At 40.5% G+C, this 16,738-nt stretch overlaps 1 protein-coding gene across 1 annotated transcript in view; it reads left to right on the top strand.

The window, feature by feature from the left end:
* The window catches only part of arnt2 (aryl-hydrocarbon receptor nuclear translocator 2), a 135,005-nt gene that overhangs the window by 105,281 nt on the left and 12,986 nt on the right, over positions 1–16,738 (top strand). The window contains exons 11-16 of the mRNA XM_061963872.2: positions 2,079–2,153; positions 3,544–3,695; positions 8,351–8,423; positions 8,516–8,639; positions 10,165–10,267; positions 14,180–14,318. Of these exons, the coding sequence (XP_061819856.1) occupies positions 2,079–2,153; positions 3,544–3,695; positions 8,351–8,423; positions 8,516–8,639; positions 10,165–10,267; positions 14,180–14,318 (666 nt within the window). The remainder of the gene's footprint in view (positions 1–2,078; positions 2,154–3,543; positions 3,696–8,350; positions 8,424–8,515; positions 8,640–10,164; positions 10,268–14,179; positions 14,319–16,738) is intronic.

Genomic DNA, 16,738 nt, shown 5'->3' with positions numbered 1-16,738 from the left:
TTTATGGGCGAAATAGAGCTCCACTATAAGCAGGGTTTTATTTACGTTTATTTACGAGTTAAAATGCATTTAAAAAAGAATATATATATATATGTATATATATATATATATATATATATATATATATATATATATATATATATTAGGGATGTCCCGATCCGATATTTGGATCGGATCGGCTGCCGATATTTGCCAAAAATTGCGTATCGGCAAGGCATGGGAAAATGCCGATCCAGATCCAGTTTAAAAAAAAACCCCGGTCCGTGTTTTCCAACGCACCTATTTAAATAATACATTCCACTTTTCTGCTGCTCCGTAATTTCCGTTCCGCATTTTCCAGCACACCTTCAACACATCCACAATTCTCACGCAGTTGCTTTTAGCTGCTGGCATTACACGAATGGCTCTTCTCACTCTTTCCTGTGTCTCCTTCTCACAGACAGCGAGCGCACCTTCTTACACACGTCACATACTGTCACGTCATACGTCACATACGTATATGTCCTCTCCCAGCAGAGAGCGAGGTAGCGGCATGGCTAACGTTAGCTGTGATGCTAGCGCAGCTGCTAAGGTGCGCGCCTGCTCAAGCGTCCTCTGCGCACGGCAAATCTATGCCACGCACAAAATCAAATAAAAAAATAAGCGCATAACAATTTTCGACACACGGACACGACAGAGACAACAGTTTTCGTCATCATTGTTCAAATATTGTGACGTCTGTCGAGACGCTTATCTCCATTCGGTGCCACACGTCCAGACTCCACACCATCAAAATAGTATATATCTGTATCATGAATCAATTTAAGTGGACCCCGTCTTAAACAAGTTGAAAAACTTATTCGGGTGTTACCATTTAGTGGTCAATTGTACGGAATATGTACTTCACTGTGCAACCTACTAATAAAAGTCTCAATCAATCAATCAAAACACATAGAATCATCACACTGCTGTGATTATATGCATCAAGTGTTCATTCAAGGCTAAGGCAAAATATCGAGTTATATATTGTGTATCGCAATATAGCCTTAAAATATCGCAATATTAAAAAAAGGCCATATCGCCCAGCCCTAGTTTCAATGATGCCATTTCTGTTTGTCATGTATAATTTTGTCTATTTTGTGTTTATCCTTCAATAAACAGGTCAGTTTCTTGTTACCAACCATTGTGTGTTATTCAAACTCCCCTAATTCAGCTGGCTAGTTGTTATCAAGAGTACTAAAACCCTTTTCAACATGATTCTGACAACTAAGTAGGCTAAATAACTTTAAACTTTAATACATGCTCGGATAGGCCAGTATCGGTCAGTATCGGTATCGGATCGGAAATGCAAAAACAATATCGGTATCGGATCGGAAGTGCAAAAACCTGGATCGGGACATCCCTAATATATATATCCGTCGTCAAAAAAGTGTTGTTCCCCTTTGAGAAGGAAGAGGGCAAGAATTTGGGCTCTTGCACTTTGTGGGGCACTTGCTCCCATGACTATTCAAGGAGCGTGCAGGTGAGAAGTCGTTAAAATGCAGTATACCATCGGTACCCCAATGTTGTCAAATTTGAGAGTGTGCAATGAATAACACTTACCAATCTCAATAGTTGCCATTTTGGCTATGTAGTGGAAAGGAGGGACTAACTTGATCTTAGTGGAAATTTGCAGTAATGGAAAGAGAAGAATAAGCAACGAAACACCATCATTTCCGGTTAGTGTGCAACAACTGTACTGACTTTGATACAGCACAATACGGTCAATATTTACACAGTCTGTAACTAAGCACGTATTACATATTATACATTTGAGATGTAGCCTAATTTTAGTGGTGTCGTCTACTACCTGGACTCCTTTGGCTCAGTTTTGACATTTTCACTTAGCTGAATCTTCATGTAGGTACCAATGCACCATGGTGTTGTTGCACCGAAATACGACAGGGCATGTGTAATAATGCTCTCCCTCTTAAGACACACCATAGCCTTTCTGCTTTGAATAGGAGTTGGATTACTTCACCTGATAACTTAACATCAATCTCTTCGTACTTAATTTTGAATTTGTAATATATTAAATGTACAATTGTGTTGTTCCAAAGGACCTGTTGGGGAAAGATATTCTGGAGTTTTGTCATCCTGAGGACCAGAGTCACCTTAGAGAAAGTTTTCAACAGGTAATTTATATATAACTCCTGGCAAAACATTTGCAATCATCAGACTATGTTCATTCAGTTGTTAATTTAGTAGAAAAAAATCAGATAAGGCATGACACAAAACTTTGGTCATTTAAAATGGCATCTTTCTGGCTTCAAGAAACCCTAAAATAAATAAAGAAAATAAATTGTGGTAGTCAGTTATACAATTAGCATATGCAATTTATGTTAAACACAGACGAATGGTCTTTCTTCTTTCAAATGAAGATGACATCAAGATGCATTGAGTGCAAAGAAGTATTGAGAATAATCGCAATGGCGATAAATTGGGCAAATTAGAAACAATGAAGGTGAAATATAGATATGGGGAAACTGGACTACTATTGTATTATGTCTAAAAACACACATTAAACACTCTAATTACGCAACAACTAATCAATCAAAGTGTATTTATATTTTATGTGTTTGTATAGCCCTTAATCACAGCATTAACACTGGGAAAAATATATGAACCAATAAAAAGTATATGAAAGGTCCCAATTGGGTCCTCGTAAGGTTAAATCATCAACATTGACTCAATTTCTGGAACTCCTCTCTTCACATGTGGGTTCAATGGGTTATGGTCTTAGAACTTGGGAGTTGGCAGAGGATAATTATTTTATGTCTGTCTTGGCTTAGTATGACATTTGCCTTGTCACACGCAGCTCATCTGGGTAAAGTCTAGATGAGTTCAAGGGTGCAATTCCTTATGTGAAAAGGGCTTATGTGGACTGAATTGATGGCCCGAACTCCATCTGTATTTTATTTCATAGTACTTTTAGGTTAGATTGAATTCTTCAGTGATTTATTTTATTGACAGTGCAAAGCAATAACATGCTGGCGAGAGACACTCACCCAGTCACACTCACATTTACATGGATGGACAATTGAACATCTTTCTACCGTGATTTATACTTCTGCTCAGGAATGAAGCTTTACCTGAAAAGAACCATGCAACACGAGAACAAGATATACATAGTGGGTCAAATAAGTATTTCACTCCCTGCTGATTTTGTAAGTGTGGCCCCTTACCAAAATATGAACATTCCATTGTTTTTATGCAAAGCTTTGTTTTAACAGTGAGACAGAATGTTTAAAAAATACATCCAGAATGTATAACATCAAATAAATGATTGAGTGAAATAAGTATTTAATTCCTTCTAGCCTCAAAGAGCGGTTATGTGTCCATGAAACACATAACTGGCCTCAGGGACAAGATTGTAGACCTGCACCTCTTGAAACACGTTGCTGAGGTTGAACAAAATGTCTGTTTTCTTTCACATGAGCATGCTACCCACTGTGTACATGAATGAAATTGTGCATTCAGGATGCAAAATATCCATATTGATATGTGGCTTTCGGTACTCTTCAGGTGGTGAAGTTAAAGGGTCAAGTTCTGTCCGTGATGTACCGTTTCCGCATGAAAAATAGGGAGTGGATGCTGATCCGAACCAGCAGTTTTACCTTCCAGAACCCCTACTCTGATGAGATTGAATATATTATCTGCACCAACACAAATGTCAAGTAAGTTACTCACATCATCAAGTGTCAATTAATGGTCACATTAGAACCGTATGCATTTGTTGTGAGACAAGCACATGTTTGTACTGTCTGTGAATATTCTCATCAATCATTCAATTACTTGTGTTTTGTTTCTGTTTAAATGCATGATAATGTGGCACATTTCTTATGACACAAGACAAAATGCCATGCATACAAAAAAACGCTGTGTCGGAAGATTTCCAAAAGGTCAGTTTTTAAGGACAATAAATATCTGTGTTGATATTGTAGATGTTAGTATAGATATGAGAATTCATCATTCAACTATTATTCCATTGCTTTGACTACTGCCAGAATTGTGGAAAAAGTAAATTTAAAGTAGCAAATAAAAAGTTGGAAAGATTGTGAAGATGGCGCCACCTGGATCCAAGAGTGAGGTTTTGTTTCTCGATTGGCCATGGTGTCACAGTGGCTTCACATCTGTCACATTCTTATGAACGTAATCTTCCAGGAATGACAGAAATGACTTGTACAGCATCTGGTATGAATTTAGACACGGTAATGAAGTGATGAGGTAATGGGCGCTCGGCGATCACTAACTGGAACTTCTTGAGCTCGAACTCAAGAAGTCATGCTCTGAAGTTCTTTGCTGGCTTATATTACACCAGGTGGCCCCAACAAAATGAAACGTGCAACATCATCAGTTAGAGGGAATGGTTATACACTATGGGCCTGATTTAAAGATCCAAATACCACGGGCTAAACATCAAGTGCAAAAAATAAAATAGCACGTACTATGAGTGGGTATGTTGCGTGTGATCGACCAACACTGCATGTGCAATTGAAAAGTGGTCCAGACCGCCTTATTTAAATGAGGATGTTGCATGCATACAGGGCTTTTACAAATGAGATCATCATTTTCTGCACATTTATGTTATCATGCTTGTACCTGTGTGCGATGTGTTGAACATCAATAATCCGTAACACCTTTTCTGAATCGCAATCTTGAAAACAGAAAAATATGCACACTGACAGTTAATTTGCGTCACCAGTGCATCTAGAACAGGGGTGTCAAACTCAAATACAGAGTGGGCCAAAATTTAAAACTGAACAAAGCCGCGGGCCAAGGTTGAACAAATTAACCTTTTTGATAGGGACCCAAACAATGGCATATCAAATACAATTTAGATAAAAATTGAATGCCTCTTTTCTATTTGCAGCCTTCTGAGGTAAATATCAATATTAACTTTTTCCACAGGCTAATAAATTTGAAAATAAAATAATTAATAAACCAACCATTCAGGACTTTAAACTGCTCAGTTTGCAACACACTGATCTAATCTGATGTGCCCAAGCCAGATACCTGCCATCTTTTCTTGGATGCTAGTTCATTAATGTCGGGGCTCAGGCTTTGAGCTGAGGCATCCCTCATTATTCATTGTTCATCAGTCATTATATCTCGTATTCCACAGTCTTGGGGGCGTGCCTTACAGGCACTGCTTTTAATGTCCTCTACGAGCTGACGTCACGTCCGCTTTTCATCCCTTCTAACAACGTGCCCGCCCAGTCACAAGATATGAGCGGCTCCTGTACGCACACACACGTAAATGCAAAGCATACTTCATCAACAGCGATACAGTTTACACTGAGAGTGGCCGTATAAGCAACTTTAACATTGTTAGAAATATATGCCCCACTGTGAATCCACACCAAACAAGAATGACAAACACATTTTGGGAGAACATCCGCACAGTTACACAACATAAACACAACAGAACAAATACCCAGAACCCTTTGCAGCACTAACTCTTCCGTGGCGCTACAATATACACCCCCCCCTCACACACACACACACACATACACACACTTTGTAGCGTCCCCGGTCTGTGGGACAAATTTTCAAGCGTTGACCGGTCCGCAGCTACAAAAAGGTTGGGGACCACTGCACTACGTGAATGCTGTACGATGGTGCTTTAGGTTTAACTTTCATTACAATATTAATGTATTATGTTTCGTTGCAATGATGAAATTATTGAAATAGAAAATCAGATTTTTGATGTAATTTTTATTTCGAGGATTTGAAAAAAAAAAAATTGATAGTGCATAATATGTCTCCAATAATTTCAGACTTTGGCATGGAAATAAAATGCAGTCCTCTTCAATTCTCAATACCGTAATACAATACAATATTCTCTTTTCCCCCTTATCTGGGCAACAGACAGAGTGCAATAAAACACAGGCTGCAGTTTAAACGCAGCCTGCAATTATAGAAATAAAACAGCAGCCTTTTGAAAAGGTAAAGTATATAAAATTAAATAATACAGTTTAAGTTAGATTTCTGTGCATTATCCTCTTCTATGTAATTTTCTGCAAATGCCAAGTAAGTAAGTGCAAGAGTAAATACAGCAGCATCCTCTTTTCTTGACACGCACAATACAACGCTGCCGCTCGGACCTGAGCAACAAAACACAATAATATCCCTGTGTCATTCCAAATATATATTGAAAAAATTCAATAATCACTTTATAAAAACAGCCACTTTGTTACTAAATATGTGCCTATGACAGGATTGTGTTCTTACCCATTTAATGTGACTTCTGTTTTTAGACATCACTGGGTAGCTTCTCAACAGTAAGATGTAACTTTAATCTTCACGCAGGACTAGTAGCTCTTATCTGTGAGGAGGGTGCGGTAATTGGATTTGATGTAATTTGAGTTTAAACTTTAAAATTCTTAAGAATATCTGCTCGCGCATATATTTGTTTTGTCTCCTACAGCCACCTGCCTGGCACCATGCTGAGCTGAAAGGAACGTGTGTCGCAAGTTGACACAAATCTTTGTTGAAAGAAATGCTGACATTTTATTTTTATTCAACACATTTTTATAGCATTGGAAAACATTAAGAATGTTTGTGTCATGTTTGTCCTCCTACAGAAACCATATTGAAACAAAACAGCCTTTTTTCCCCATCTTTTCCATTTATATACATTTTTGAAAAAGCTCCAGGGAGCCACTAGGAAAGCGCTAAAGAGCCGCATTGTTCAGCTGCGGGTAGCCGACCACCATCCGATGGCAATAACAAAGTGCAAGTAAAGCAAAATTAAGGAACTAATAAATAAACTTATATTATCCAGGGTCAGTCCAAGAAGATGTTTGAGAAAAGGGAGTTAAAAAAAAAAAAAACACTGGGGGGATGTTATTATATAATGAAAAATAGTATGTGTAAATATTGGCATCAGAAATCGCAGCAAATATTCTTGCATTTTTTTAAGTATAATTTTCAACTGTAACCGTAAAAAAGCAGCTGTTTTCCTGATTTAAAAAAGTTGAGGGATTCATTAATTATGGCCTGTAATTAATTGATCTGATTAATCATTTTTAACCTCACCAAAGAAAATTTTGAGAAAAGCCTTCTACTTGTAGTGTTTTCATTTGAATACATTACATTACTGTGACATATCCAAAGATTTACATACAACCAAAAACAAGTGGCTTTATAAAGTCATTTATCAATTTCAGTAGGCTTGAACAGATGCAGCCTTAGCCATTTTCTAAAATAAAACACCAGGTCCATATACAATGCTGAAGTCCACACATCAAAAAACAATAAGAATACTTTTCTGAGCAATACCATGTTTTGAACGTTCAACGAACGTGTTGCTTTTGGTCTGCTTCAGATAGTATAAAATAAATAATACATTCTAATCAATCAAAGTGTTGTAAGTTAGAACGTCAAAAATATAATTCAGGATCATTGTTTATCATCATAAATAATGAATAAAATACATCAAACAATCCCTTTAAGTAGGTACAGAGGACATAGCAGTTGTGCTGACTTCATGCTTCCTTATTCTTCTTAGGAGAGGCCAAGTACTCTGTGCTCGGGCTGACAGCTTTTCATAGTCTCCTAAATGCTGTTCTCTTTCAGTTTAATTTGGTGAAGAGCTAATGCTTTGGCTTGCTAAATAGCTGAAAGACCTCTCATATCTCAAAATGTTTGAAAGTTTAGGTACTCATAAGTTGATGGAGCACTGTATATATTTAAAGATATATGAGATTGGCTCCAGCACCCCCCGCAAGACCGAAAGGGACAAGCGGTAGAAAATGGATGGATGGATGGATATTAATTCTGAGACTTTTGGAGAGAATGGGGCATGGAGTGTTTCATTTGCATCTAAATGGACTGTTTGCATACTGTACTATAAATGTGAATGGAGCAAAATTACACCAAATGAATGTGTTAAATGTTGATTAAAGTCAGCATAGTTACCCTTTAAACATAAATAACATCTTCCTATTTTAAAATATTTTAGTCGTTTTTGCAAAATTTAAAAATCTAAGTCGCATCTTTTGAATTTTCAATACAAAAAATGTGAAAAATTTGGTCAAGGGATTAATCACCTTGTTGCTCTCTTAATTTCATTGGGAAATAAATATAGTCAAGAACAAAAATAGTACAAAGACTAATCCCACCACCTTTGAACATCTGTTACGTACATGGGAGAAAGCATTTGACTGATCCCCTGTGTCCTGAGTACTCTGCCAAAGTGATGAACAGTACATACATTTTGGCAGTGAGAACAAATGTGAGGTGACAAGGTAAATGTGATGATGAGGATGATGCCAATAAATTGACCACCTCTTTGTTGATGATGCATATTTTGTGTTGTTCCTTGCAGACAGCTTCAGCAGCAGCAGGCAGAATTAGAGGTTCACCAGAGAGATGGACTGACTGCCTACGATCTTTCCCAGGTAAACTCAATTATGACATTACATGAGAAATGCCTGAAAGTGAGACATATAGTACTTGATCTGCTTTGTGACTGAACTCGTTCAAACCGCAGGTTCCTGTGCCCAATGTGAGCAGTGGTGTGCTTGAGGCAGGGAAGAACATTGAAAAGCCAGAAGCTCTTTTCTCTCAGGAGAGAGACCCACGCTTTGCTGAGATGTACACCAACATCTCTGGCTGTATGTTGAATTTTGATATCTTGTTCATGAATCATAATAGGTCTTCTTCCTTTTAACGGATATATATTGATCATTCATTTGTCAAACTTATTCAGAGTATTTGCATGGTTTTTAGGTGGATTTAAAGGCCTACTGAAACCCACTACTACCGACCACGCAGTCTGATAGTTTATATATCAATGATGAAATCTTCACATTGCAACACATGCCAATACGGCCGGGTTAGCTTACTAAAGTGCAATTTTAAATTTTGCGCGAAATATCCTGCTGAAAACGTTTTGGTATGATGACGCCTGCGCGTGACGTCACGGATTGTAGAGGACATTTTGGGACAGCATGGTGGCCAGCTATTAAGTCGTCTGTTTTCATCGCAAAATTCCACAGTATTCTGAACATCTGTGTTGGTAAATCTTTTGCAATTTGTTCAATGAACAATGGAGACAGCAAAGAAGAAAGCTGTAGGTGGGAAGCGGTGTATTGCGGCAGGTGTTGTGCCGGATAACGCACCCCCGCCGTACAATGCACCCCCTGACTGTTGTGCTGGACAACACAGCCGGTGTTTCATTGTTTACATTCCCGGAAGATGACAGTCAAGCTTTACCTTTGGCCTGTGGAGAACTGGGACAACAGAGACTCTTACCAGGAGGACTTTGAGTTGGATACGCAGACGCGGTACCGTGAGTACGCATGCAGCTGCGGCTTCCAAACATTTGATCACTTGCCCGTACGTGCGTGCCGCTTTGTGCATGTCACGTACGTAACTTTGGGGACTTTGGGGAAATATATGTGCTGTATGAACTTTGGGGAGGTGAACGGTACTTTGGGCTGTGGGATTGAGTGTGTTGTGCAGGTGTTTGAGTTGTATTGGTGGGTTATATGGACGGGAGGGGGGAGGTGTTTGTTATGCGGGATTAATTTGTGGCATATTAAATATAAGCCTGGTTGTGTTGTGGCTAATAGAGTATATATATGTCTTGTGTTTATTTACTGTTTTAGTCATTCCCAGCTGAATACCAGGTCCCACCCGCCTCTCACAGCATCTTCTCTATCTGAATCTCTCCCACTGCCCTCTAGTCCTTCACTCTCACTTTCCTCATCCACGAATCTTTCATCCTCGCTCAAATTAATGGGGAAATCGTCGCTTTCTCGGTTCGAATCGCTCTCGCTGCTGGTGGCCATGATTGTATACAATGTGTGGATGTGAGGAGCTCCACAACCTGTGACGTCACGCGCATATCGTCTGCTACTTCCGGTACAGGCAAGGCTTTTTTATCAGCGACCAAAAGTTGCGAACTTTATCGTCGATGTTCTCTACTAAATCCTTTCAGCAAAAATATGGCAATATCGCGAAATGATCAAGTATGACACATAGAAGGGACCTGCTATCCCCGTTTAAATAAGAAAATTGCATTTCAGTCGGCCTTTAAATAAACTAAATGCTGATTTTAGCTTCATTCCCTCCCTTTGTTTGTCTTTTTCCTGTTACAAACTATATTTTGACTTTGTTTTATGTGTTTGCGCATAGCGGGAGACAAGAAGATGATGGTTCCTTCCTCTACAGCAGGAGGACAGCAGCTCTACTCTCAGAGCTCTCCATTCCAGCAGGGACACACTGGCAAGAGCTTTAGGTACTTAAAGCTATAAGAAGCATATCATCAACACTTTAAAAGTCTTCCAAGGTGTCCTATACAGCTTTTTTCTTGACTTGAAATCAAGTACCCAAGTCACATATGGGGTTTTGGCCAAAACGGCCTGATTTCGCAGCAGCTCTTTCACAAAGTTGTGGCAGAAGTTTGGAAGCTTATTTTTTCGGTAACATTCTATAAGTTTAGGATGTATACATTTGTTATCAATGTTGTCAGTGTTCTTTGTAACCTTTTGGGGCGGTAGTGGTCGGCCGGTATAGCGGCAGTGCCAGCAACTTAAGGGTTCCAGGTTTGATCCCCGCTTCCGCCATCCGAGTCACTGCAATTGTGTCCTTGTGCAAGTCATTTTAACTACCTGCTCCCAGTGCCACCCACACTGATTTAAATGTAGCTTAAAGGTATAGATAATGGGTTCCACTATGTAAAGCGCTTTGAGTCTCTAGAGAAAAATTGATTAACTCGCTGGAATCCATCCATCCATCCATTTTCTACCGCTTATTCCCTTCGGGGTCGCGGGGGGCGCTGGAGCCTATCTCATCTACAATCGGGCGGAAGGCGGGGTACACCCTGGACAAGTCGCCACCTCATCACAGGGCCAACACAGATAGACAGACAACATTCACACACACTAGGGCCAATTTAGTGTTGCCAATCGACCTATCCCCAGGTGCATGTCTTTGGAGGTGGGAGGAAGCCGGAGTACCCGGAGAGAACCCACGCAGTCACGGGGAGAACATGCAAACTCCACACAGAAAGATCCCGAGGCCGGGATTGAACTCACGACTACTCGGGACCTTCGTATTGTGAGGCAGACACACTAACCCCTCTTCCACCGTGCTGCCCCTCGCTGGAATATAAAGACAATATAACATACATCCATAAACCTGGATGTATATGCAAAAGTGCAATATATTTATCTGTACAGTAATCTATTTATTTATATCTGCACCTTATTGCTTTTTTATCCTGCACTACCATGAGCTAATGCAACGAAATTTCGTTCTTATCTGTACTGTAAAGTTCAAATTTGAATGACAATAAAAAGGAAGTCTAAGTCTAAGTCTAAAAGCTTATAAAAAGAGTTCACTTCACTTCATAATTCGCTTAACCGCAGAAAACACAGGATTTCAACCGATCTAACAAAAATATGTTTAATTTGCATATTAAATTCAAGTTCAGTTGTCATATTTGAACATACAAAGTAATTTAGCAGTCCCCCAATATCTCACAGGCCTTTTTCAGATACATGTTTGTCCCAAAAGTTGTGAGGGAAGTTGTTTAGGTGTTTGAGATAAAATTGCAGGAAAAAGTAAAAGTTTGAATACATTTTCCCTCTGACATTTCTTGAAGAATGAGTAATTAAAAACAGCATTTTTCCAATTTGGAACATAAAAATTTGCAAAATAGGCTTTATTTAACCACAACAAAGTACTTCTGCAATTCATCGTCTTGGTCGACATCAGCGTCTGGCTGGGCGATATGGCTGAAAACTGTATCACGATATAAATGTTTTAGATCGGTTGCTAGCAATAATTATTTGTATTTTTTATGACCAATCAAAAATGAGGACCAAGGGAAAAACATATGTAATGTAAACATTTTTATTTAAAATATAAACTTTGTCTGATCATAATCCCCTCAGTTAGCAAGACATAAAGGAAATGAAATATCAACAGAACCATGGGAAACACTCAATGTGAACAACATTCTGAAAAATAACCTTGAACACTTAACAGGAACCTCATAAAAATGAGGTTGCAAAAATGAAAAGCTTAATGAAGTGTAACAATATGATGCAAAGTGTGAAGATGCAAAGAATCAACTGTGAGACAACAAGATGGCACAACCAAAAAGATAGTTCATACTGTTACCTAATTGGTTGTTAGCGTGTCACTCCCACTGATCAGTGATCATTTGCTGCATTGCTCGGTTACCAGAGGGCAAATATGCAACCAACCTTGCTTTACAACTTCCGAACACTGATTGTATGTAATAAAAGAAAATAAGGAAATAATGTAACAATAGCAACACAATATTTAAATTGTCAATAGCACTCACCATAAATAAATTTAAATTTAAAGTTAATACATGTGAACAATATCAGCTGATATCACTCATGGTTGATAGATATCAGAATCGACAGCATAAAACCCTGATCAGAACATCCCTAGAAATTATATTTTCTATACCAACTGTACACTGACATCTCTAAAGTGTATCCAAGTTTCATTTCTGGTATTTGTCCTTCAAAATATCAATCAACTGTGATAAAATAGATGAGGGGTGATAGCTCCACTCTTCCACTGCTCTCTTTTTTATATTGCCCATCATACACAATCCTTATTTGAGACAAGAACACACGTTTTTCCCTTTTCTGTGTGTTCTAAATCAGTGGTCCCCAACCACCGGGCCGCGGCCCGGTACTGGTCCGTGGATCGATTGGTACTGGGCTGCACAAGAAATAAATAAATAAAAAAAAATTATTTTTTATTTTTATTAAATCAACATAAAAAACACAAGATACACTTACAATTAGTGCACCAACCCAAAAAACCTCCCTCCCCCATTTACACTCATTCACACTCATTCTCACAAAAGGGTTGTTTATTTCTGTTATTAATATTTCTGGTTCCTACATTATATATCAATATAGATCAATACAGTCTGCAGGGATACAGTCCGTAAGCACACATGATTGTATTTTTTTATGACAAAAAAAATAACACCAACAACAAATTTTCAAGCGTTGACCGGTCCGCAGTTGCAAAAAGGTTGGGGAACACTGTTCTAAATGACAAAAAAACGCTAGCACGACGTAGCTAACAATGCAAGTAATAGGGATTCTACTATTTAGCCTATAAAATGTTTTCTTTGTTTTACTTTGGCCCAAAATAGAATAAGCACATTCTGAAAATGTACATATCAGAAATATTCCTCATGACAAAACACTTCAGGTTAGTAGAAAATTCTGAGGAAAAAATTTGGTGCCATTTCAAAAATACTATGAAGAACAAAATGAACTTCGACTTAATCTCTGTGTATCTACAAAGCAGTTAAAATTTTAAGTCACAGCCCATCTAGGATTGAACAAACAACTAAATAAAGCATAAATAAAAACTATTCTATGTATTAAGTACCTAATTTGTCATTTCCACATATTAATCATGTGCTAACTCAAACCATACAAACTAAGGTAGAAACTATTCAAGAGGCATCACTGTGTATTGATAGAAAATAAAAGTTGTGCAATGTGTGAACAATTTCAACAAACCAAAAATAAAAACTGAAAAGACTGACAGTATGGCAGTAAATCGCACACTGTTCACTTTCTTTAAACTTGCAGACCAGACAAGAATTTTCACAGAACGATATCAATGTGCAGTGTCTCATGCACCATTTTAAGTGAGTCAAGGGGGAGGAGTCACAGCCCCGCTTTAGCGTGTACCTCTTGTTTGGTATACTTGCTCGCACTGGTATAAACTATTTGCTTGCCTAACAGAATTGCTATTGCGACATCTAGTGGACACATTTAGAACAGCAGTTTTTTTTAATTTAAAAATGCAGCTCAATTTAACACTTAGCAAACTTGTCTTGCGGGCTGCATTGAACCTATTTGCGTGCCTGAACCGGCCTGCGGGCCGTTTGTTTGACATCCCTGATTTAGAATGTATGTCTACATTGTAGTCTTGAAATTATATGTTTCTGCCATTATTGTCCAAACCACAATGACAATAGTATGTTCAAGACAAGATAGAGTGTCAGGAAGCCATGGAGTTTTGTTTGCATTGAGTTAGTGAAGACTTTGACCTCAAGCGACCAAGAGTTTCCAAATGGAACACTTTTGGAATGCCTGATCCTCACTTAAGAACATGTCTCCTCTCTATGTCCACACAGTTCCTCTGTGATCCATGTCCCAGGTGTAAACGACATTCAACCATCAAGTTCATCCAATCAGAACCTTGCTCAAATCTCGAGACAACTTAACCCAGGACAAGTGTCTTGGTCAGGCAACCGACCCCCCTTCTCTGGTCAGGTAAGACAATCAAACACACAAACTGTGCTGTTGATTTTCTGTTTTATGCAAGAATCCATAAATACTGTCACACTTTACAGTATGACACCACTACAACGGATTATAAATTAATCAATCAATAGACAAATCAGCATGTGATTAAAGTGTAAACTTTCAACTTAATATTAGAGCTGTGTTTTGAGTGTGCCCAAACACACAGTGAAAATAAAACCACCATTTTATACCAGCCCATGGACATAATTAAATTATTAGTCAGATAAATAAATGTATATTTTCCTTCTTTAATTTGCATAATTAGTATATTTTAATTTACTGCAAATTATTTTCATCCAGGTGTTAAAATGGTTGTTTTATTTTCAGTGTGTGTTTGGGCACACTCTATCCAATACTACCCCTATGCGCAAAAGTAATTATTACATCACTAAATAAAGTATGATTAACAATTGTCAAGACTTGGACTTTGGCGTGGTTTGTTTTCCCGAGATGCATAAGAATCTCGGACATGGCGTGAAGTTAAATACATGATTTAATAATAGACTATAAAAAGTATAAACAAAAGGCGCGCACAAGGCTAATAAAACAAAACTAGCACAAAGGCAGAACTATGGAAAAAAGGAACAAACAAAAGGCGCTCACAGCGGAGGTACAAAACAGTGGCTTGAGTAAACAAAAAACTTACGTGGCAAGAAAAGAGCAGCATGAACTATGACCTGGACAGAGTAAGCAGCGTGTCAAGAGTGCAGAGCATGAATGTGATGTCGTCAGGCCGACCAACAGAAAATGACAGGCTTAAATAGTCATGTGGTGATTGAAAACAGGTGCGTGAGTTCAAATGAATCAGGTGCGTGAGTCGTGAGGACAGGTGAACTGATTGGTAGTCATGGAAACAAAACAGGAAGTGAAAAAACAGGAACTGACAGAGTGCAAAAACCAAACAGAACATAGCCAAACTAAACATGATCACCAAGACATGACAGAACCCCTCCTTTAAGGACAGATCCCAGATGTCCAAAAACTACCAACAAAAACAAGATCAAGAGTCATGGGAGGGCGGGAGGGGGACATGGCGGAGGGTCGCGAGACCAAGTGCCCCTGAATCCACCGAGGCAAAGTCATGTGGCGGCGACGCGTAGAGCTCCGCTGTACCTGACGAGGTGGGCGACCCGGAAGGGCCACATCCGTGGCCGACGAGGAGGTGGGCGCACTTGGCGTGGCGGACAACCAGGTAGTGGCCACATCCATGGCCGACGAGGAGGTAGGTGCGTCGTTATCATGGCAGGCGTGGAAGCTGCGCGCGTCGTCGTGGCAGGCGTGGAAGCAGCAGACGAAGCAGACAGCGAAGCTAGGCGTGGTGTGTCAGGCGGCGGGTCTTGGCATGGCGGGTCTTGGTATGGAGGGTCTTGGCTTGGGCTTGGGTCTTGGCGTCGTGGAGCTGCGACTGGCGGCACTTGGTGTCGTGGAGCTGCGACTGGCGGCACTTGGCGTCGTGAAGCTGTGACTGGCGGCACTTGGCGTCGTGGAGCTGCGACTGGCGGCACTTGGCGTCGTGGAGCTGCGACTGGCGCCACTTGGCGTCGTGGAGCTGCGACTGGCGGCACTTGGCGTGGAGCTGCGACTGGCGGCACTTGGCGTCGTGAAGCTGCGACTAGCGGCACTTGGCATCGTGAAGCTGCGACTGGCGGAACTTGGCGTCGTGAAGCTGCGACTGGCGGCACTTGGCGTCGTGAAGCTGCGACTGGCGGCACTTGGCGTGGAGCTGCGACTGGCGGCACTTGGCGTGGAGCTGTGACTGGTGGCACTTGGCGTGGAGCTGCGACTGGTGGCACTTGGCGTGGAGCTGCTACTGGTGGCACTTGGCGTGGAGCTGCTACTGGAGGAACTTGGCGTGGTGGAGCTTGGCGTGGTGAGGTTAGGTATGTTGCTAGCCTTGGAGCAGGGCGTGGAGCTAGCCGTGGCATAGGTGCTAGCCTTGGTGCTGGTGCTAGCCTTGGCGCTGGTGCTAGCCTTGGTGCGGGTGGAGGTGGCCTAGCCGGGGGTTGCGGCTTGGCAGGCCGAAAGACTGGTGGTGGTGGCCGGGCCGGAGGTTGCGGCTTGGCATGGCGAAAAGCTGGTGGTGGTGGCTGGGCTGGAGGCTGCGGCTTAGCAGCCTGAAGAACTGGTGGAACCACCCCATTAGCACAGCTCCCGGCCCTAGCACCCCCCCCCTCAAGGGGCGGATACCAGACGCTCTCCCTGCGGTCTGGAATAGTTTTTGGGGCTGAGTGGAGGGAGGTCAGGAAGGGGGCAGAATCCTCCCCTCTAAATTGTCCAAACTGTCTTTCTTTATCCCCCACCTGGGGTTGTGTGGGCGGAAGAAGAAAAAAAAAATCTTGTGATGTGGGCGGGGCTTGAGTCTTGGGGGGGCGGAGCATGAAACTTGA

This window comes from Nerophis lumbriciformis, linkage group LG06 (assembly GCF_033978685.3).
Source record: "Nerophis lumbriciformis linkage group LG06, RoL_Nlum_v2.1, whole genome shotgun sequence".
Taxonomy (NCBI): Eukaryota; Metazoa; Chordata; class Actinopteri; order Syngnathiformes; family Syngnathidae; genus Nerophis; species Nerophis lumbriciformis.
Note: the sequence above shows the minus strand (reverse complement) of the source record. Positions and strands in the feature narration are given on the sequence as shown.